This window comes from Pangasianodon hypophthalmus, chromosome 10, assembly GCF_027358585.1.
Source record: "Pangasianodon hypophthalmus isolate fPanHyp1 chromosome 10, fPanHyp1.pri, whole genome shotgun sequence".
NCBI lineage: Eukaryota > Metazoa > Chordata > Actinopteri > Siluriformes > Pangasiidae > Pangasianodon > Pangasianodon hypophthalmus.
This window is the reverse complement of record NC_069719.1, coordinates 4,918,150-4,942,221: the sequence shown is the minus strand read 5'-3', so window position 1 is coordinate 4,942,221 and position 24,072 is coordinate 4,918,150. Positions and strand designations below refer to the sequence as shown.

The window sequence follows — 24,072 nt, the reverse complement described above, 5'->3', positions numbered from 1 at the left end:
TGCCAATTTTATGCCTATAACATCAGTGTGACAGTAGAATTTTTTTTTTGATTTTCACTCCATTTTCTCCCATTTGCTCATTACCTATCACATGATCGCTAACAACTGGGGATGGTGAAGGCCAGGATGTGTTTTCTCTTGAGGAAACACCTAAAAGCTGCCACCATCATGGCAACGTAACAGGGCAGCCGAACGCACTCAAAGGAAAGTGCTATCTACCATCTTCCACATACATAAGCTCACAGAGGCTCATGATTGGCTAGTGCCACTCTGATTGACAGGGGAAGGAGTGCTATCCCTCCCACCCAGAGGACACAGCCAGTTTTAGACTGACGGCTACGGATGCATCATCGGGATTTTCTGTTGGATCACTCAAGAGCCTCCAAAAAAAAAATATATATAAAAAAAAAAGTTACAGAGCATTTTTTTGTAATCACTTTTTTGTAGATCACATTTCTGATAAAAACAAAACAAAACAACAATGACAAAAAAAAAAAAAACAATCAAGACTGGTATTTTAGCTGCAGTTTTTTTTAAAAAGCAAATTATGATTTTATTTTAAATTTTCGTTTCTGTGCTTTCTAATGTTCATACTTCCAAGTTTCTACTTTCATTAGCTTTCCTTGAATGAAATAACCAGGTGTCATATATTACATTTCTTCCTAATTCATTAAAACGCCACCAGGCAGCTTAATATTTCACATCAGGTGACATGGAGGGGGTCCACATCTGCTCCATCTAGGCTTTAAACTGGTGTTCCACAAGGCTCTGTGTTTAATCCTTTTCAATTCTCTCTCTATGCTGAATCTCTTAGTGAGTTCATGTCCTCACATGGGTTTACTCTAGCATAGTTAGCATATTCCTGCTATGCTGATGACACTCAACTCTTCCTCTCCATCTCTTCCTATACACTACACAGATCTCAGTATTTCTGGCAGGTATCTTATCGTGGATGGCGGCTCACCAACTGAAATTAAATCCAGCAAGACTGAACTGCTGTACATCCCAGCAGATGCATCCCCATGTCAAGACCTCCTTGGAAAACCCTTGGATCGCGATCAGGCAATGCACACAACCTTGGGGTAGTTCTGGAACATCATGTATCCTTGTCTCCTCATATTGCTATCCTGACTCAAGAGAAATCAGGCTGATCGGTCCATTTCTATCCACAGAGGCCACTCAGGTACTTGTTCAGTCCTTTGTCACCTCAAGATTAGACTACTGCCTCTTGCTCATGGCAGGTCTGCCCCTGTGTACCATCTGACCTACGCATGACTTGCTTTCAATCTCCTGAAGTTCTCCCATATCACCCCACTGCTGCATTCCCTCCCCTGGCTTCCTGCATCTGCTGCATCAGATTTAACTCACTGATACTTACCTACAAAGCCAAAAATGGACGTACACCTACCTGAAGACACTTATCAAACTCTGCTCTGCACCATGCTCCCTTAGTGCCTCTACAATCTCAGAAGTAAAGGTACCAAACTGTAATTTGCCTTTGTTGCTGGGGAGGTACCATCAAGGGTACATCTTTTGTACCTTTATTGCATATCTTTATACCTTTAAAAACAATTTAGGGTAAAAATTGTACATTAAGGACCACTGATTACCTTTACTCTAAAAGCTAATTCAAGGTACAAGATACACACTAAAGGGAAAGAAACAGATTGGTACCTTGATTTCTGAAAGTGGAGCATGCCTTGACTTGACCCACCATCACTTCAGATACAACTGTTCTGGTAACCAGGTGATGGAATCAACTTCCCCTGAGGGTCCAAACATCTGAGTCACTGTCTGTCTTCAAATGAAGACTCAAGACCTACTTCTTAAATGATCACTAATGTCAAAAAAATTGTTTTTCTTATTGTACTTACTTCTCCCTAACAGGGTTTTAGCTTGATGGTATTCTTAGAACATTAAAGAACTATAATGGATTTAAACATTTAGTGCAAATCACTGACTACATACACAAAACAAGTGTCTGCCCTTTCCCACAAGTGGAATAATATTAATGTTTCTGTGCTCCCACAAAGACTTCAGCTCAGCAGACAGTTCTGTACTGTCTACATCCCATGTGTTTAGGTGTGTGCTTGTGTGTTATGTAGGGACAGGTTTCTCCATAAGATACAAATATAAGCTGTGGGTCATAAAGAAAAGTGTGCACATCACGTGTGAAGACACATGTAGTCGTCAGAAGAAGAGGTACATGCTGTGACTTTGTGTCACTGCTGCTTTAAGTGCCAGCATTTAGGCAAAGAACAGTTAAAAGGGGTATTTTTCCCTTCAAGGCATCCATCATCTCAGTGCAAAGTTATTGTGTTATGATTAAAAAAGAAACGCGGGGTAATACTTGACAGTGTGGAAAAACTAGACAACACTGATCTTTCACGTAGATCATAAACATCTACAGGTTTATGAGTGTCTGTGAAACCTCTCATGTCACAAAAACAAAATTAACACAATTATTACAGATCTCGTTTAGAACTTCAGACGCCATGATCTTTATCCTTTATCACATCTGTACATCTGACTATTCCGTTTAAGCCTATTGTGTCTACTGTACAGTGTATATATATATATATATATATATATATATATATATATATATATATATATATATATATATATATATGTGTGTGTGTGTGTCACACACACACACACATTATATATATATATATATATATATATATATATATATACACACTATATTACCAAAAGTATTCGGTCACCCATCCAAATGATCAGAATCAGGTGTCCTAATCACTTGGCCTGGCCACAGGTGTATAAAATCAAGCACTTAGGCATGCAGACTGTTTTTACAAACATTTGTGAAAGAATGGGCCGCTCTCAGGAGCTCAGTGAATTCCAGCGTGGAACTGTCATAGGATGCCACCTGTGCAACAAATCCAGTCGTGAAATTTCCTCGCTCCTAAATATTCTACAGTCAACTGTCAGCTTTATCATAACAAAATGGAAGAGTTTGGGAACAACAGCAACTCAGCCACGAAGTGGAAGGCCACGTAAACTGACGGAGAGGGGTCAGCGGATGCTGAAGCGCATAGTGCAAAGAGGTCGTCGACTTTCTTCACAGTCAATTGCTACAGAGCTCCAAACTTCATGTGACCTTCAGATTAGCCCAAGTACAGTATGCAGAGAGCTTCATGGAATGGGTTTCCATGGCCGAGCAGCCACATCCAAGCCACACATCACCAAGTGCAATGCAAAGCGTCGGATGCAGTGGTGTAAAGCACGCCGCCACTGGACTCTAGAGCAGTGGAGACGCGTTCTCTGGAGTGATGAATCACGCTTTTCCATCTGGCAATCTGATGGACGAGTCTGGGTTTGGAGGTTGCCAGGAGAACGGTACATTTCGGACTGCATTGTGCCGAGTGTGAAATTTGGTGGAGGAGGAATTATGGTGTGGGGTTGCTTTTCAGGAGTTGGGCTTGGCCCCTTAGTTCCAGTGAAAGGAACTTTGAATGCTTCAGGATACCAAAACATTTTGGACAATTCCATGCTCCCAACCTTGTGGGAACAGTTTGGAGCGGGCCCCTTCCTCTTCCAACATGACTGTGCACCAGTGCACAAAGCAAGGTCCATAAAGACATAGATGACAGAATCTGGTGTGGAGGAACTTGACTGGCCTGCACAGAGTCCTGACCTGAACCCGATAGAACACCTTTGGGATGAATTAGAGCAGAGACTGAGAGCCAGGCCTTCTCGACCAACATCAGTGTGTGACCTCACCAATGCGCTTTTGGAAGAATGGTCAAAAATTCCTATAAACACACTCCTCAACCTTGTGGACAGCCTTCCCAGAAGAGTTGAAGCTGTAATAGCTGCAAAAGGTGGACCGACATCATATTGAACCCTATGGGTTAGGAATGGCATGGCACTTAAGTTCATATGTGAGTCAAGGCAGGTGACCGAATACTTTTGGTAATATAGTGTATATATATATATATATATATATGTGTATGTGTGTATGTGTGTGTGTGTGTATTTCTCATATTATTATTATTTGTAATTTTTATTGTCTCACTGTCTATATATGTCTCACTGTCTTATCGGTATGTGTTTTCTGGAAGCTTCATACCAAGTCAAAATCCTTGTGTGTATGAGCACACTTCACTTGGCAATAAAAGCTCTTTCTGATTCTGATTCTGATCCTTTCTTAAGTGTTACATGTTTTGTGTGGTGCAAATCCAAGGCGTTTCACTGGATTACAGTAGCCTGAAGTGTAGAAATGACAGAAGTCTAAAAATTGGAGTTAAGATGAGGCAATAAGGAAGAAGAGAGGAAAAAGAAAGGGGAAGACCGTTAGCAGCTTTCTACTCAGTCCTAGTCAGACTGAAACTATATAAAGACAGATGAATTTACTGCATGTCAGCAGCTCTGAGGTGCTGTTCGCTTCTCAGTTTGCATAAAGTTAAACTGCCTAGCCCTGTCTGTTTCACTTTGCTATCGCTGTAAATCATTAGATCTTGTTCAAAAGGACTTTCAGACATTCTTGATGCTACCAAATAAATATCACAGTGTTCATACACAATACAGGGAACCAATCTCAGAGAAAATAATAAATGTTAGGATGTCGTTAAAATTTGTCACGTTATTAATATTATAATTTGCACAGAAAGTGTGTTCAAATCATCAACTTATCCAAAGAAAAAAAATGAATTGTGTATTATTCTATCAACTACTGTTATGTGAATATTCTGAAGACACACATTACTCATGGGCTACATTCACAACTGTGCAGTAAAACAGAGTTTTACTTATTAGGTATAAACTATCAGGAAGTGTAGCTATTTCAACAAAGCATTTAATACAGATGCATGAAATTTTGGTTATAGCAACAAAACTGGAGAAGCTTATATACTCAGCCAGGTAGCAAAAAAACATTTGCTAAAGATTACGTACCTCATATAGCACTTTTTGTACACAAGCATGCTTAAAGCATGGAGAGACTAGAGCACACGCTCGCTAAACCATTAAATCATTTATTCAAGAAATCTGTTTTCATCACTGTATTTTTTTTATTAACACTAATTGTGCTAAGACTATTGCTTATATCATTCCCTTCGTTTTTTCTACTGTGAATATAAAATTCTCATAATAAGAGGTGTCTGGAAAAAAACTTCAGATGTGTTTGATTCTGAGTCACAGAAGAACACAACTCTGCAGTGCAAACCTGTTGTGGGTTTGATTAGATGTACAATAAAAACAAATTAATATTACTTAGCATTCAGATTTTCATGCTAGCCATTTTTACATGCACAGTAACTGACTAGCTCTGTTCTTAGATTGTCTAAAAAATACACAATGTACCAAATTTTTCCATGTTGTGTAAAAATCAAGTGTCAGTTTATAGTACTATTTTTTTAACCCTGTTTACACTCCAGCACAGTCTGATTCAGCTACAATGTGACATGCCTTCTCTGTAACAAACTTGTATGTTTACCCATACAGCCTTTCTTTCTTCTTTTTTTTTTAGCAACACAATTAGTGAAAAACTGCTACAGTCTGAGCCCTGCTTTATTCTACACAAAAACAGATTCCTGGGATTACAACAGACGACTTGTTTACGTTTTGTTTTGTATGCTGACATGTCCGGTGTCTATTATCATATATGCGTCATTGCAGAAAGTGTTGAAAAATGTTGCAAGCGCGTCAATCCAGTGATTTAAGGGATGTATTCAGAGTGGACTAGGGAGGAATTAGCACTGAAATTGTATGCATTGGTGTTAATTATGCTGCTTGTAGAGTTGCATGAGATACAAACAAACAAGGGGTGAAGCTTGCCCAAAACTGATGAGAGCAAAAATTGTTATCAGTCCCTATTTTCTATCCCCTGATTTTTTTAGGCTTAAAGGCTTAAAGGAAAGGACTTATTTTAGAAGAAATGGTCTAGACACTATTGAGAAACTCTTACCCCTACACTTCTACTCAAGAAAAATCTAGAAACGTCGAAGGCGGGAACTGTACACAGACAATTTTATTAATCTGAATGGACTGTTCAGAATTAAAACACTTGCATAATAGAGAGAACTTTCCCCACCTAACTATCTCCATATCGTGAACTTCAGTCACCTAATTTGCAGCCCTGAACGACAGGTTTTAGTCAGGCCAAGTTTGTGTAGCCAGGCTAAGATAGTAAACTGTCCTACTTAAGACAGCAGGCAGGTCGAGGTTAAGTCCATAAATCACACTAAGAAATCTGAAGATCTGACAGGAGACAGGAGGCTGTAATGTTAGTGCTGTTTCAATTAGACATGGACCAAAAGTTCATCAAGTTCATCATGCAGTCTGGAAAAGTATCATGTGGAATTGAACTCCAAAATTTCAGGAATCAAACATCTTCCAACAGCAGTTATTAGTCTAATATGGCACCAATGGAGTGCATTTAATCACACTTACTGTTACACTGTGACAGCTTTGGGCTCACACTCACCTGTATAAGATGTTATTTGATTAATTGACCAAGAGTGTGTATAACTCACCATGTTGGCTTGTCTGGCCTCCTCTATGTAGTGTGTAGTGATGATGACGGACACCTGTCCTCCTTTCACAATCTCCACCAGGTGCTGCCATATTCTGTAGATATCAGACAAGTGCGCTTCAGGTGGTGGACAATAACATATGTTAGCACTAAAATATAGCCTTTATTACTCCTTTGGCCTGAATAATAACTATGACATAAAGCACCAGGGTGGCGTGATGTGGCCTGATACAAAGCAGAGTTACTCTTACCACCTCAAAGTTGATTATTTTTCTTTAACAGCATCCAATGCCACAGCAATAATTTTTTTTTTTAATTAATTAATTAATGCCATACTTTTAAATTTTTTATCGTTACATTTAATACTGTGAAACATCCATGAAACAAGTTAGTTCCTGTTGTAATTTATATTATAGCAGCTAGAAACAGTCATTCCCTTGAAGTTAATAACTGCAGCTTGCAGATGTTACCAAAAAAACACCACAAATTGCAAACCCCTCTGTCCTGAATAAGATAACATATTAGAACTCTGCCTGAATAAAATACAGGAACAGATCATTCAACAATAGCACCTATATAATAATATAAACCACAGAGTATTTTACTTAGTAGGTCTAAAATCCAGTATAGTTAGTCTGACAGTTTTGGATGTAGTCACTAAACTGGAAAAGCTTGGCTGTGACTGCTGAATACTGTAAAACATGCAAAAAAACACATACACGTACAGTAGCATGTGGTTTGGAGTACAGGCACAAAGAGACTAGAACACACTCTTACTAAATTATCATTTATTTAATAAAGTACTTCTATCACCCTTTATTGCGTGTTTTTTATTATCTTATTTTATGGCATTTTATTAAGTCTATAAACCTTTGTATGATATTTAGATGTGTTTTTAAAATTCCATTCCCATTTTTGGTTTGTGCCAAAATTGTGTTTTGAACATTGTGATGCATTGTACAACATTAAAACAAGTGTTTTAGTGTGTACAAGATTTCACCAATTTGAAAAAAAATCAAAAATGTTCTCAGCAACCATAATGTGTTACAACAGGGTTAAAGAAAATTAGGTTTTGGTGAGTTTGTGGTCGTGAGAATGACGGCGTGAGGGATTTTGGTGTTTCAGGACCAGAGAGGATTAATGCAAGGATTGTAAAAGCTACTTGACTGATTACGCAAAAGCATGCAAACCAGTATGTGTGTGTGGGTGAGTATTTTGGTTTGCTGAAATTTAGAATCCTGATTTAAGAATTGTTTGAGCTAATAATAAAGAAACTGAAACTGAAGGAGAACAATAGTGGAGTTCAGTGGTAAAAACAAACCCACTGTGTCTTTGTTATTGCATATTATAGCTCTAAATCAGAGTAACAGCTGTTTTCAGAAATGGGAATGCAGATCAGGCTTTAAATGGATTTAGCAGAAGAGAGAAGCAGAAGTGGTGTACAATTCTCTGTGTTATTGATATAGAATGTAATGCAACATTCACACACTTAGCGAGGGTAAGAATAGGGAAGCTGAGACACAGAGCTGAGAGAGACGGACGAATAAAGAAGTACGTACTTGGCTCGTAGAACAGGATCCACTCCTACTGTGGGCTCGTCGAGGATGAGGAGGTGAGGGTTCTGAAGAAGAGCAGCACCGAGAGAAACACGGCGTCGCTGACCCCCACTGCAAATCACCAAAATACAACCGGTTAATAACTAATAAGCAACCAATTACCAATCGATAATAACATTTTATCATCCAAAAATTCAGCAGAAATCAACAATTACCAACAAATAAACAACAAAAACATAATCAGTCAATTCTTTAGACAATAAAGTGAAGTGAAGTGAAGTGACTTGTGGCCAAGTATGGTGACCCATACTCGGAATTTGTGCTCTGCATTTAACCCATCCAAGTGCACACACACAGCAGTGAACACACACACACCGTGAACACACACCCGGAGCAGTGGGCAGCCTTTTTTGCTGCAGCGCCCGGGGCGCAGTTGGGGGTTCGGTGCCTTGCTCAAGGGTCTCACCTCAGTCGTGATATTGAGGGTGGGAGAGAGCGCTGGTCATTCACTCCCCCCACCTACAATCCCTGCCGGACCTGACAATTGTTCACAATTTACCCAATAAATATACACCAACCTAAGAATTAATAACAAAACATAACAATTATCAATAAACAAAAATATTTACCAACCACGCATTCATTTATAAACCAAATATCAACTAAAAACAACATAAATAACTGAGTCAATTGATAAATTAAACAAAGAATCAAAGAACTGTCAATACTTTACTAACCGCAAATACTCCAAAAACCAACAAACCACCAATAATAAGCAGCAAGAATAAGGAACTATCAACTACCAACCAAAATTCAACCAATTATCAACTAATTGCCAACAAATAACCAATGAGTTACCAGACAATTATCAGCACAGATAAACACATCATCCAATTACCAAATAAACAATACATTTGTAAAGAAATACCAAATAACAACTGATGATCACACGTCAACAAAATAAATTCTAGTGATTAACAAATAAACAATTAATTATCAATGAACTACCAGCCAAAAATAAAATCTCCAACAAATAACTAAACAAAACAATCAATCAACCTAATATCAACAAATTATCAACCAATTGGTAATCCATAAACAACCAATCATCAACCGATTAACAATTAAAAGACGGATTTATTGTCCAACAATCCCAACACACTAAATTAACACTAAATATCCAACACCACATTAAGAACACTAAATGTTACTCTGTCACACCCACTGTCCCGATTTCACCACCATGTTTCTAATCTATTCAGTGGTTTTCTGTTTTCTTTTTCCTGTTGCTCTGGTTATTATTTCTCCTCACCTGTTGCTTGTTCCCTTCACTAGCTTGGATTTCATCTGTGTTTTTGGAAAGTATTGTTCCCTGTGCAATTCAGAGCTTTGTTTCTCAGCCTGCTTGACCTAGTTGTGGATTATTTGCCCTCGATAACATTCTCTGCCTGTGCGTTTACCCCTGGGTTATGAGCATCAGCTTGTCTTTAATAAACATGCTTATTAAATGCAAACCCAAACAACTGTCTCTGATATATTTTGAATCAATTTTCATAACTGGATTTATTACAGACTTTTATTTTCTAGTAAAAGAAAAAACAATAAATTAAACACTAAACCCGACTAAAACACTTTACAAAACAGGTCACATGGTTATATGCTTCAGAGAGCAGAGTATGAAAAACGGTGTGTGAAGAACAATGTGTCTTTGTTCCCGGCTGCTGTTTCTAAATATGGTGTACTTTACGTGTTTAGAAGGGATTTACAGTAACAGTTTGATCTCCAACTGCTGACTTATACACTGAAAAAGCTTTGAGATGAAAAATATAACTTTTTAATATTTTAAAAACAACAGTCCTGTAGATAGACACGAAGTCCTTCAATAATTATTAAACACACAGATTCTGAACACAATTGAACACACCTTGTTCGGGTGCTCTGTTACTGCAACAGATCCTGATAAACTGGATTAGATGTTTAAGCTTAGTGTTAAAATTAAAATTAGAAGAGGTTAAAGATAACAGTCTTCATCTATGAAGCATGTTCAATCAAGTATAGTGCAGTGTAGTTTAACTTTGGCTTTCTTTTCCATTTATGAATCATTTGTGCATTAGAAAGCCCCAGTCAGGACTTCTGTTTCAGCATCATGTCAGACACTGGACAAGCACTACAAAAAAGTGAACAAAACAATGCATAATAATGACAGACAAATAGTAAATGCTTCATTCAGTATCAATCAGGTGAAATGATTCAACACTCAGAGGAAAGTGCTGTCCACCTTCTTCCGCATACATGAGCTCAGAGACACCCATGATTGGCTAGTGTCTCTGTGATTGACAGTGGAGAGAGAGTATGCCCTCATTCCCACCCAGAGAGCACACAGCCAGTTTTGCTCCCTTGACTCACAGCCATGAATGGTTCTGGCATTGCAAGGATTCAAACTCATGAACTCTGGGTGATAAGATGAATGCTGCTGGTAAGATTTCAGTTGCGCCAATCGGAAGCCCAACAGAGCATAAATGAGTGTGATCTCAGAGTAGGAAGGATGACATACTCTCTCCCCTCTGTCAATCAGAGCGGCACAAACCATTCGTAGGTGTCTGGGAGTTCATGTATTCGGAAGAGGGTAGAGAGCGCTTTGCTCTGAGTGTTCAGCTGCCCTGTGATGCAGCATGAGCAGCAGTACAAAAAGGTGCAGTTGGCTGGTATCATGTGTCTCAGAGGAAGCATGTATTTGCCTTCACCCTCCCCGGTTGATGGGAAGAGCTAGCTTGTGGATGGGAATTGGCAAAATGACCACATTAGAAAGAACTCAGGTAAAAATCTGAAAAAAAAAAAAAATCCAAAAAAGACAATCATGACTCTGAAGTTTCCGAGCCATGGATTAGCCAAAATAGAAGTTTTGCATATGCATTCAGTCTCCACAGCCTCTCATGTGTTTGAGGAACTTTCAGATTCAGCTGCAGGTTTATAGAGTTGTGGTTGTCTGAAAAATCCTGTGTATAAATAGCACTGAAGCAGCCATGCATGTTCTGCACAACTTGTCTTCCACTTCCTACAACCCAAAAGGCTCTCATTAATAACAACTTAACAGGTTTAAAACATCTTTAAGCAAAAATTAAAATCTTAACTGTATGCAGAATTTATCAGATCCAAGCTTAAACATCATGTTTTTCCACATAAAGTCATAGCCTTTGAGCAAATAAAGGCCAATAAATGAACAAAGGACACGAGAAAAGAGAGTAATGTACAGAGAGCGTGAGAGAGAAAGAAAAGATACATGGGAGAAACCAAAGATGTGGATAATGGGGGTGTTATCAGACTGGTTCATATTCATCACGTCACTTTGCATTAATTCTGATGGAAGCTAATCAACTTCTTAACAAAAGAGTCAGTCACGTAACATGGCCTGGTTTCTTTCCCTATTCTTTTCTGCAGCTCTTTATATCTCTTCCACTCTCTTAATTTACAGTGGACTGCATAAATATTGGCACTCTTTGACTCAGAATTATTGTATGAAATAAACCTCAGACAAAATGATTCAGATTTTTTACTGAACAACTGATGAAATGAATTACCTTCTCACAATATCTATTTAAAACCAATGCAAACAAAATATACTGACAATTCTTGAAACAATCTATATTTTAAAAATTCTCTTTTCAGAAATTCTATTGTTGGCTTTAACTAAATGTGAAACTGCAAACATGTAAAATGCATTAAGGCATCTTCTGTCTCTACAGGGCACGCCAAAGATCTTCACAGAAAATAAGCACAATGGGGTTTTTTTTTGTTTGTTTTTTGAAGGGCATCTGGACTAGAAGTGAGGTGTACATCAGGACTGGGATCCTGCGAGGTGCCATGAAAAAAGTTGCACAAGTGAGAGCTTTTTGCATTGACACTGACATGAGAGAGTGGTCAGATATGAAGTTTGTGGGACAAAGAAGCACCATGTTCATTTCCAGTGTTCATTCTTTCTTTCTTAGTAACTGCCTTGACAGTGTCATGGTGGTATAAATATTAGTTTGTTTATATTTTGAGAAATAGAACCAACTATATTCGTTAGAAAACAAAAATAATAACTGGACAAGCGGGACATAGTGTGTCTGGGGGCATAGTGGATGGTTGGTTAGGAGGTAGGTAGGTAGGTTGGATGGTTGGTTGGTAGGAAGGTTGGTTCAGTTGGTAGGTTGGTTTGGTTGGCTGGTAGGTAGGTAGGTTGGTAGGTAGGTAGGTAGGATGGTTAGGTTGGTTAATAGATAGGTAGGTAGGTAGAGAGATATCGATATTTGGTTCACTAAACTGATATAGGTACAGATATAGATAGTGGCATTGTGTTACACCCCTGATATATAAGAAAATAAAATTACCATTAAGCACAATCAGGGCTATAAAAACAGTTCGAAATTTTCAGAAATGGGACCCACAAGTTTCAACGTTTCAGAATTGCACAGTGTGGTTAATTCTTGTGGTTTTAAAATCAACAAAACAAACATGCTTTAAGAAAGAAATCTTTCCTGACAGCATTTCACAAATTACAGCTCCTGAATGTCACCAATCCTCATTGGAACTACAACTGTTCTTTATATTTAACCCACTTCTATACACTAAACTGAACTGAAATGAATCTGAATCAGTGAATCTTTTGCACCTGAGGTTTCTGACGAGACTGTTCTTCTGTGGCAGGTCCAAAAACTCGATGAGGAACTTCATCCGCTCCTGCGTCTCTTTAGATGAGAGACCGTGGATTCGGCCAAAGAACCAGAGCGTGTCGCTGATGGTGAACTCGTTATACAGCGCTATGTCCTGCCATGGGGGAGATGAACGGTCACATAAGCGGTTACAAAACACACACACACACACAAAACAGTCACCAGTAGCATGCTGACTTTACTGCACATTCACACGCACGTCCTTAAATTACACACTAATTATAAATGACTGTTTCACTGGGTGGAGATTTGTATATTATATGAAATAGAAAGGGAATCTAAAGGATGAAGTAGTCTTGTAAAAAACAGCATTGCAAGAAAAACAGTCATATAGAAAACTAATAATGGCTTAAGACAGGCTGCAGACTCATCTGTTTACTGTTTCCACATCACTACTTTATATACATATGAAGTCTATCTTTTTAAAACCAAATTTTAAAGCTTTTCAGCAATCTACATTTTTACTTTGCATTTGCTGTAATTTCCAGACCATGAGATTGGTTTTACATTTTCTTAATGCTAATTCGTACTTAGTATTGGTTTGTTCTTATGGTCCATGTGCTTCTTCAGCAGTTACAGGAACGTTATTGGAAAATACATTCCAGTTATATTGGAGCTGATCCTGGAAGTAGATGCACTTTGGAAATTAGCAGCTTTGATCAGACAAACGATTATAATTATCAAACTAATTACAAGGTTTCAGCAGTCAGTGTTGCTTTATAATGACTTATTTGTAGGGATCAAGATCAGGACTGTATCAAAGGCTTCAGCTCAAGAAACAATATAGCGCAACACTATCAGGACAAAAACTAAACTAGATTATAGTCATGGGGCCTGGTGTGTGGTGTTAAAGACAGTACAAGCATATGTGAAATATAAATGTCTGGTATATTAATACAAGTTATGACAGAAAGTGTCATACTGTACGAGAGCGATTTATAATCTGAAAAATACTGCATTAATTTGGGAGACACTGCAATCCAAAGAAATTACAAGTAAAACAAAACCCAATCTAAGGGTGAATCTGAGCAGATGAGGTTTCAACCCTCAAGCAGTAACATGCTAGGAATTGAACTCTCAACCCTTTGCTATGAAACCTTAAGCACTAAGCTATATCTTTCCGTTTAATCATTAAAAAAATATATCATTATGTCAGTCTAAAAATGATTTGTATGTACATGCTTAGTTTACGTGTGTATGTTTTTTTGTGCATGTGTTAATTGTGTGTATTAAGTGTTTTTTATTGCATTAAACCTTCAGTTAGGTTTGCTTCCATACACAATCATAAAAGTTATGAATATCACTGTGAAATAAAATGCATTTATTTCTAGTGCACATTCACATCATTGCACACACAACTGTTTTCCTTTAAATGGTATAAAAACAGTGTAAAGAATAATATAAGCTCTTATAACCCAGGAAAAATAAATCCATACATATGTATTTGTAAAAACTCCAGAGAGATTGATTTATTGAATTTAAATTATAGCTAATAATGAATAATTGGCACATTATTAAATGGTACTTTGCAATTATTATATATTTTCTCAACAAAATGCGCTTGCACGAGCTACAAAGGTAAAACAGTCTCTGGGAAAACAAAACATTAAAGCATTAAAGAGAAAAATGTGTATTTGTGTAGTGATAATCTCACCTGTGGCATGTATCCCACCATCCTTCCCGGCACCTCGTGTCCAGGGAACGCTGGTGGCTTCCCGAGCACACTGATGTAACCTCGAGAGATCTTCAGAGTTCCCACGATGCACTTCAGCAGAGTGGTCTTCCCGCAACCGCTCGGACCCAGCAAGCCGTAACTGATAAACACAGGAAGTAAATTAGTTTCAAGTTTAACATTAAATCCAAATTATTGGTAAAGGTTTAACGATATTGTCACGAATTCCCTTCTCTGCACATCAAGCGCTCCTCAGAGCTTTTACACTGTGTTGATCTCTTCCACGTGCGTTTTTGTTTACAATGCAGTGCATTTTGTTTTGATTCGAATCTTATCTCCGCCCCTGTCTTGTTATTGGTTTTGTCTCGTCATTGGTTTATCTCCCCATTGTAACTTGATTGTGCCGATTTTGACTCATCGCATGTTTCGTTGCATGTTTATGGGTATAGATTACCCTTGTGTTACGTTGTCTGCTTGTTCTCTGAGAATGATTAAGAATGATTTATGAATTCAGCCAAATAAACAACACGCTGGTTTTCCGCAGTCACCTGAAATAAGATATACTGGTGTTCCGAAACACTGTAAGAAATTAATCCGAGATAGTTATGATGTTATAATATACAGGTACCAATAATCACTTCACCAAATGAATAATTATTTTCTAGTCATTGAAATATACTAAATGACTTCTTAAGAGAACAAAATTACAAGGAACATAAGAAGCTACTAAAGGCTAAGAATGATTCTCTTAAAAAAAAAAAAAAAGTGTTCGCGCAATCCATAAAAACAAGTTCTAAGTGGATACAGAAACACACTAAATATAGAGTATTTTAAATATTTAAGTATTTTTACAATTTATTTTATTAATGAAACCTGGTGTTTGACGCTTTCACATCAAAAATGTCATTTGTATCACAAATTGTGCCCGTGCTTTCTTTGACTCTTCCATCAGCTACTGTTAGAAAGGACAAAAAAAACAGAATGGACAGAATTTATAGACAAGAGATTAATATTAGCCAATAATTTTAATAATTTAATAATATCTCAGCAAATCTCAAAATCTCAATAGAGAACTAAAACACTGTCAGAAAAGACAGTGCAGAAATAAAGCAAATAAACGACAAGAAACTGTTCTTTTAAAGACAATTCAAACAATTTATGCACTAAAACAAAACAGAAAAAGCTTATATATAAAATATTACATACAGTTATTACATACAATATTATATATCATATACAGTATTATATATATATATATATATAGGTGACTAATATGATAATATAATATACTATTAATAATTTTAATTGACAAACATTATAAAAAAGCTACAATTTATATTGCCAAAAAAAAAAATCCCCATAATTGGTAGCACTGACTAATTTCCAGTTAGTTTCCAGACTGTTAACACACGAAAAGCAAGCCAGTGAAAAACATACAGCACGTGAACATAGAAAAGATGACACTGAATCCTTCAAAGAGAAAATCTGCCCTGCTTCAACACTGAAATGATCCTAATCATAGCAGAGGAACTGAAAACAGGGTGGACTGCAATCTCCAATTTTAGATTTCTTTAAGATTAGGATTTCTTTAAGTATGGTGGTGAAAAGTGCTATATTCATATGGGTGCAATTTTATAAACAGACACTGGGACAGAGTAGAGATGAAAAATCTGAGTACGTTACATGTGTCTATGCATGCACATTTTTCTGCTCGCACGTAGACTTGCTGTGACGAGTAGACAAGTTTGGGGAATGTGTGAGATGCTGACACGTGTGTGTTGCCGAGGGGGGATGAGTTATTTAGCTCCGAGTTGTGCCTGGAGTTATACATTGATTAAGCAGTAGATACTGTCCCAAGTGTCTGAGGAGTGTCTGAGGAGTGTGTGTGTGTGTGTGCATGTGTGTGTGTGTGTGTGTGCGTGTGCGTCTATTAACCTACATATGCGCTACCCAATTTATCAAACCATAACCCATGTGAAAAAGTGAGAACATCTCAGTTTTTTTATACTGTAAGAGTGCACAAGTTAAATACGTTCCCTGCATATAGGAAAGAAAAAAATCCTCGAAATAAAAAAAAAATTTTAATTCCTGATGCAAAGTAAAAACAAAGTGCTGGACAACTTGCTGGATTTCTTTGTACCTTCATTTAGACAGACAAGAAGGATGGAGATCTGATCTCCTCTATTTCACTCCATTTGTGGTCATTTTCTGATACATTATAAAAGAACATGAACATTTCTTTTAGATTTCTTTTAGTAGTTTTTCTTCTAGCATGTTCCAATCACACTGCTGTCCATCTCACACTATCCATCTTGCCATTGTGTTTTCCCTCATAAAACTTAAACATGGTTAAATACATCAGGTCTCAGTTCAGTCTAAAGCAGGTGTTCTCGAACCACTTTAACTGTAATATAAATTCCACTGACGCCTTCAGTACATGAACATTATTTAAATATGTACTATAATATTTCGTTTATTTATTAGCACCATTGTTATTCCTGATTTTTCCACCAAGTTCACATTATTAATAGATGACTTGTTTAGGACTTGTTTATGAGTTATTGAGGTTTGGATTAAACACGTTCAATTCATGCGACATAAAACAGACTAAAAACTCTGAAAATGTAATAATAAATATAACTTTGATATTGGTGTGTTGACATTTACAGCACTACGTCTGGTCCTGATCTGGAAATTTCTTCAAAATCAGATATAAGCGGATAGAATTAGCTAAAAAAGATACAAAAGATACAAGATCGTTTACATCCTGCTTTAAAACAGAAGTGTAAGCGTAGTTCTTGAGCGAGTGTGTGTTTGTTTTTTGTGAACCAAAATGTTCTGATTATGTAGTAAAACCAGAAAAAAAAAAACCTAACCTGATAGTCCTGAAAACGTAAAGGATTTTTTTTACACATGAAAAGGTGAAACCGTGTTTTTGTGGTTTTTGGGGTTAAGGTTATTGTTAGGTTTATAAATAAGAGCAAGATTATATATACAATATATACCTGGAGAGAGAGAGAGAGAGAGAGATGTATGTGTGTGTGTGTTTGTGTGTAAAAAAAAAACAGAGTCAACAGGAGAGAGTAATGTGCATGTTTGTGACTGAACAACAGGTGTGTTGAGTGTGAAATAGATTAGTTTTGAACATATCAGGAGACTGTGTGTGTGTGTGTGTGTTAGAGAGAGAGAGAGAGAGAGAGAGAGAGAGATGTATGTGTGTGTGTGTGTGTGTGTGTGTAAAAAAACAGAGTCAACAGGAGAGAGTAATGTGCATGTTTGTGACTGAACAACAGGTGTGTTGAGTGTGAAATAGATTAGTTTTGAACATATCAGGAGACTGTGTGTGTGTGTGTGTTAGAGAGAGAGAGAGAGAGAGAGACAGAGAGAGAGAGAGAGAGAGAGAGAGAGATGTATGTGTGTGTGTGTTTGTGTGTAAAAAAAAAACAGAGTCAACAGGAGAGAGTAATGTGCATGTTTGTGACTGAACAACAGGTGTGTTGAGTGTGAAATAGATGAGTTTTGAACATATCAGGAGACTGTGTGTGTGTGTGTGTGTGTGTTAGAGAGAGAGAGAGAGAGAGAGAGAGAGAGAGCACGTTCTGTACTCACATCTGGCCCTGAGGTACAGTCAAGTTGAGGCTGCTGAGGACTCGCAGCTTGCCGTAGGAGCGACACACATCCCGACACTGAATAGCTGAACTGCAGCTCGCTGAGAGGGAAGCCTCCAAATCCGCCTTCATCATCTGACACTCACCACCACTCTACACACACACACACACACACACACACACACAATAGAAACAATATTAATGCAAACAGACGCACAAGACCATTGCTTTTAAACATCATTTGCAAAAAGTCAAACTCCTCTGTTCTGAAGATTCTTCCGTGTCAGTAAAGGTAAAGTTACAGCCGTTACAAAGCACTGACACTGGAGACTCCTTCCAAAAATGTTCAATAAACATCTCCTCAGAGAAAACTTCACCATATCGACAATTACACAAGTTCTTAATCCCTTTATATGGAGCGTCCTAGAAAGATAACTTATTAGAACAAGCTAATCTTGTTAAACAACATCTTCTGACTAATCAGAATTGAGAATTAAAACATTGCTGTTGTAACTATAGTTTATAATGACTTTTTAAATCTTTGCTTAAAGTGAAATGATGAAAGTTTTAACATGAAACTGTATAGATTAGCTCAAATTGAGTTTATATACATTTTTTAAAGATTTCATTTACATTATAGAGTTTAGGATATTTACTATTTATTTAGGATATGTAGAGTTTACATTTATAGAGTTTAGGACCTGCTAGGTGAACTTACAGTACCGTCACTTACATTGCATTAAAATGATAATATTCTGTGTTTGTTACGTACTTCTTGAATTGTAACATGAACTCACAAAGGTGGCTTACTTTTGGCAGTTTAAACAACAGACTTTTTTTTTTTTTTTTTTTTAACAATGCTGCCCCAGATATCATGTGAACAATCAGCTGACTGCATTTCCTCTGAGTATAACTGTCAGTGACCAAACTGGTTCAGAGTGTTGACATGCCACAATCTCAGCATTACTAACACCTACACAATGTGTATACCTGCACAATGCATTCAACTCAGTTGACTTTATTCATCTTTAAGTTCAAGGTGCTTTACATATTACATACATATGATGTATTAATGTAGTGAAATGTTTTTCCTTAGTGCCTCGTCCAACAGTGCAACAGTGATACATAATAAAACAGAATATAATAAAAGCAGAATAAAAGCAGAATATAATGAATAAAAATAGAAAATAAAAGGCCAAGGCCAATTCTTTTGTTTTTGCTATACATTGAAGACATTGGGGTTTGAGATCAAAAGATAAATAAGAGGTGATAGATGAGAATTTCAGCTTTTCCTGATATTTTCATCTAGATGTGTAACTTAGAAAGTGGCACCTTTTGTTTGAACCCACACATTTTTCAGCTGATCAAAAATATTGGGACACGTGACTGACAGGAGTTTCTTGTTGGCCGGGTGTGCCCTGTTAGACTGATCGTTTAAACAATTAATAGTTGTGAATGTCTACTCTTGGTTTAAGATTGGATTTGTAGTTTAAAAAGATAAACCAACATGAAGACCAGAGAGCTGTCTATGGGAGAAAAGCAATGAATATAATGAATAAAATAGTAAAATAAAATAGAATAGAATCTAGTAGACAAATATAGACGTTATATGTAAAAATATGTTTAGCAGCTTTTAGAGGAGCTTCATGTTTAATGTTACTGATTATACGGCATAATGAAATAACATACGGCATAATGAAAACCTTCTGCACCATTCTCAGTGGAGAACTGAACTGGACGGTGGACAGCTGAATTCTCGATTCTGATTGGTCAGAAGGTATTGATTAATTTTCTATAATTTCCTATAACAGCAGCTCTGACAGTAACTTGGCTGCAAAGCAAATCACAGGTTTATATTAATTCGCTCGTTCTCGTTACAAACGTTATTGTTTCTATAGGAGTTGTATGAGGGATGCTCAACATATTCTGAACCTCATAATATACTGATAAAAAAAAAAAACAAAACATTAACATCCCTTGTTGTGTTTTATTGCTTACATAATTGGCTGCTGCAGTAATGAAACTGTAGAAGGTTAGAATATGTGATACACCCTCTAACCAATCCCTAAGTGTGTTGTTATTATTATGTACATAACATATAAATATATATGTAAAGATATAAAGTGCATAAAACAGCGTTTATTTTTGCTAAATTCCCAAATATGTAATTGGTATTAATCAATATTTTGAGAATACCACATTATCAACTTCGAAAAAATAAGTGATGGGAAATCTAGCTCTTTCCAGTGAGTCAGGTTATTTGGCTCAGTTCACCGATGAGTCGACTCCTTCGGCTCCAAGACAACTCCTTTCTGTCTGAAGTGTGTACAGAGCTACTGAGGTAACACCCTTTAAGGTTTGAACACAAATTATATTAAGACTGCAAGTTACGTTTCTCAAGATCTAATTTGTGATCAGGAAGCACTTAACTCATGGCGACTGGCTGAGTCATTCATAGAAATTACAGAATAACATGATAAATAACTGAATAATAACCTGAGAGTGACAAAGAGAAATTGATACAATCAGACCATTGTAGCCACAGAACCTTAAGCATGATGATGACTGATAATATTACACTTTACTTCAATCTTGGAATGACATGTGACATGGATACCATTAGTCCATGTCACCTTCAGAGAATTCTCAAAGACTTTTCCTTTCATTTCTGCCAAATAATTAACTGGAGGCCACATATTTAAGCATAATGTTCCACAACATAGTAAGTTGTATATTGAAGTTACACAACTCACAGCCATGATACTGGTAATAACATAATAATTTGTGACCATGGCATACTTAGTTTTTGGCCTTGAAATATTATCTTGTTACCTCAATATACTAAAATGTGTCCATGCCTAATCAAAAAATAACCACCTTGTTACGTCAGCGGCTCCATAGGTTTGCAATTACTGTTTTTCTTTGACTAACTACGGCTGAAATTGTTTCATGAAATCTTCCTTCTAATTAAACAAAAACAGCATTACTTTGTATTGCAGTTAATAAAATCTATATATGGTCAATTCTTTTGTTTTTTGCTATACACTGAAGAAATTTGGGTTTGAGATCAAAAGATAAATATGAGATAATAGATGAGAATTTCAGCTTTAATTTCCTGATATTTACATCTAGATGTGTAACTTAGAAACCTTTTGTTAATAAAATCTATATACTTAATCAACACCTTCTGACCAATCAGAATCCAGAACTGTGGATATAATTGCACTGTGGTATAAAGTGCATTAAGTCCATTATGCTAGCTACTGTGTTCATATTGTGCAGCACTAATAACCACAGTGTTTAATTAACTTAATAAACACTAGGTGTTAATTCAATGAGGTCTGTCCCTATAGTCTCAAACATACAGTCTCTAATCAAACCCTAGACAAAGTTATCTAATGGTTCAATCCCAAACAGCTCCCAAGTCCCTTTATAATTGCACTACATAGTGCATGATGCTCAGAATTGAATGCAATTTAGTTTGTTATCCAAAACTCTTTTGCAGCTCTGATCAAATGCAGGAAAGAATCCGTGGGTTACTGTACCTGCACCAACGCGCAGCTCTCTCAGTGAAAATTAAAAAAAAAAAAAAAAACAGAAGTAATGAAAGAAAAGAGTTAAATTCCTGCAGCCCTGTGTCATGCAGCTCTGAGCTGAGCGCGCGCGCCGGACTGACCGTGACGCGAGGCGCGCGGAAGCCCGGTCAGGATTTTTAGCACTGTCCCTCATTGATATGCAAATACATTCAAATACTTGCATACTGATTGGACGTCAACGCTCGTGACGTCACGGTGCGGAAGGTTTCATTATGGAAGGCCATCGAGGCCAAAATCAAGTAGAAGCCTCCACTGTAACTGCATGCTAAAGGTGCAAATACTGTACACCTCACTGTACACTTCAAATACTGTACTTTACAAATACATACACTAATATACTTCACTACTCTGTGTGTGTGTGTGTGTGTGTGTGTGTGTGTGTGTGTGCAGTTACTGTGCAAGTGCCATTGTTCGCAAACTCGCTTGCGTATCTTATGTACACACACACAATAGAAACAATATTAACACAAACGGACGCACAAGACCACTGCTTTTAAACATCATTTGCAAAAAGGCAAACTCCTCTGTTCTGAAGATTCTTCCGTGTCAGTAAAGGTAAAGTTACAGCCATTACAAAGCGCTGACACTGGAGACTCCTTCCAAAAATGTCCAATAAACATCTCTTCAGAGAAAACTTCACCATATCGACAATTACACAAGTTCTTAATCCCTTTATGTGGAGCGTCCTAGAAAGATAACGTATTAGAACAAGCTAATCTTGTTAAACAACTTCATCTGACCAATCAGAATAGAGAATTAAAACATTGCTGTTGTAACTGTATAGTTTATAATGACTTTTTAAATCTTTGCTTAAAGTGAAATGACGAACGCGTTAACATGAAACTGTATGAGATTTGCTCAAATTGAGTTTATATACATTTTTAAAATATTTTGTTTACATTATATATTTTAGGATATTGTGACGTGATAGATGAACTTACAGTACCTTCACGTACATGAGTGCGCGTGTGTGGCTGTTATGCAAGCGCCACTGTTCGCAAACTCGCTTGTGTATCTTATGTACATCTAGAAGTTTAAAAGTGGCGTCCACTCAATGGCACGTCAGAGCCAAAACATTTCTGTCTATGTCTTTCTTGGGTCAGAATTGAATGTTTAGTGATTTCATGCACAGAAACGTTAAACACACTGACAAGCTCCGTTTCTCTTTAAAACATTCTGCCTTCTGCGTGACTGGTGTCATGACGTGCGTCTCAAATCACAAACCCTCACCGTACATTCAAAAATATTTCCTAATCTAGAAAGTCCAGAAGAGTGGTGCTCAAAGCAGACCTTTCAGTAGGTTTAAGAGGTTTTTAAAAATCAAACACTAACCATAATGCAGAACCTGGTTAGTGTTAATACTCAATAACGGTCTAGAAGTGTACATAAGTAATTTAAAATGTAATTTGAGACACAATGCGAGTTTGTTCATTCAGGTGGGGACACAGTGTCACATACTGTGCTACACTGCCACCACCATTTATGTTGGTATTGCTCCATGCAGACACAATGTGTTAATTTCTAAAGAGATGCACAAGTAATGAGCCAAACAACAGCAGGATACACACAACGGAGTACGTGTACAGCAAGTATAAATCGGCTTTAACACGCAATTCTTGATAGCAGTAGACAAAAAAAATGAGCATATCTTGCAATTCCATAACTGTCCACGCTATTATCTTTCTATGTGCAATTCAAACTTTTCTAAGTGCAATAACTGTGTAATATCTTACACCGATCAGTCATAACATTAAAACCACAGACAGGTGAAGTGAATAACATTGATTATCTCGTTACAGTGGCACCTGTTAAGGGGTGGGATATATTAGGAAGCAAGTGAATAGTCAGTTCTCGAAGTTGATGTGTTGGAAGCAGGAAAAATGGGCAAGTGTAAGGATCTGAGTGACTCTGACAAGGGCCAAATTGTGATGGCTAGAAGACTGGGTCAGAGCGTCTCTTAAATGGCAGGTCTTGTGGGATGTTCCCGGTATGCAGTGGTTAGCACCTACCAAAAGTGGTCCAAGGAACCAGTGAATGGACCAGTGAATCAGCGACAGGGTCATGGGTGCCCAAGCCTCATTGATGGGGAGTGAAGGCTAGTCTGGTCTGATCTCACAGAAGAGCTACTGTAGCACAAATTGCTGAAAAAGTTAACGCTGGGTATGATAGAAAAGAACACACAATGCATCACAGTTTGCTGCATATGGGGCTGTGTAGCCGCAGACCAGTCAGAGTGCCCATGCTGACCTCTGTCCACCACCGAAAGCACCTGCAATGGGCAAGTGAACATCAGATGGCCTGGTCCGATAAATCACATTTTCTTTTACATCATGTGGAAGACCGGGTGCGTGTACATTGTTTACCTGGGGAAGAGATGGCACTAGCATGCACTATGGGAAGAAGGCAAGCTGGCGTGTGATGGTCTGGGC

General features: G+C 37.4%; 1 protein-coding gene across 2 annotated transcripts in view; it reads right to left on the bottom strand.

Annotated features, from left to right (window-relative positions):
- abch1 (ATP-binding cassette, sub-family H, member 1) overlaps window positions 1-24,072 on the bottom strand; it is a 44,273-nt gene that overhangs the window by 19,020 nt on the left and 1,181 nt on the right. Inside the window, exons 1-6 of one of the 2 annotated variants that reach the window (XM_026944071.3) lie at window positions 21,593-21,740; window positions 18,049-18,200; window positions 14,422-14,581; window positions 12,707-12,861; window positions 8,059-8,166; window positions 6,501-6,594 (exon numbers count right to left, since the gene is read on the bottom strand). In XM_026944071.3, the coding sequence (XP_026799872.1) occupies window positions 6,501-6,594; window positions 8,059-8,166; window positions 12,707-12,861; window positions 14,422-14,581; window positions 18,049-18,182 (651 nt within the window). In that variant the 5' untranslated portion in view covers window positions 18,183-18,200; window positions 21,593-21,740. Of the gene's footprint in view, window positions 1-6,500; window positions 6,595-8,058; window positions 8,167-12,706; window positions 12,862-14,421; window positions 14,582-18,048; window positions 18,201-21,592; window positions 21,741-24,072 lie in introns of those variants that run through there. The other variant, XM_026944070.3, reaches the window with a different exon arrangement.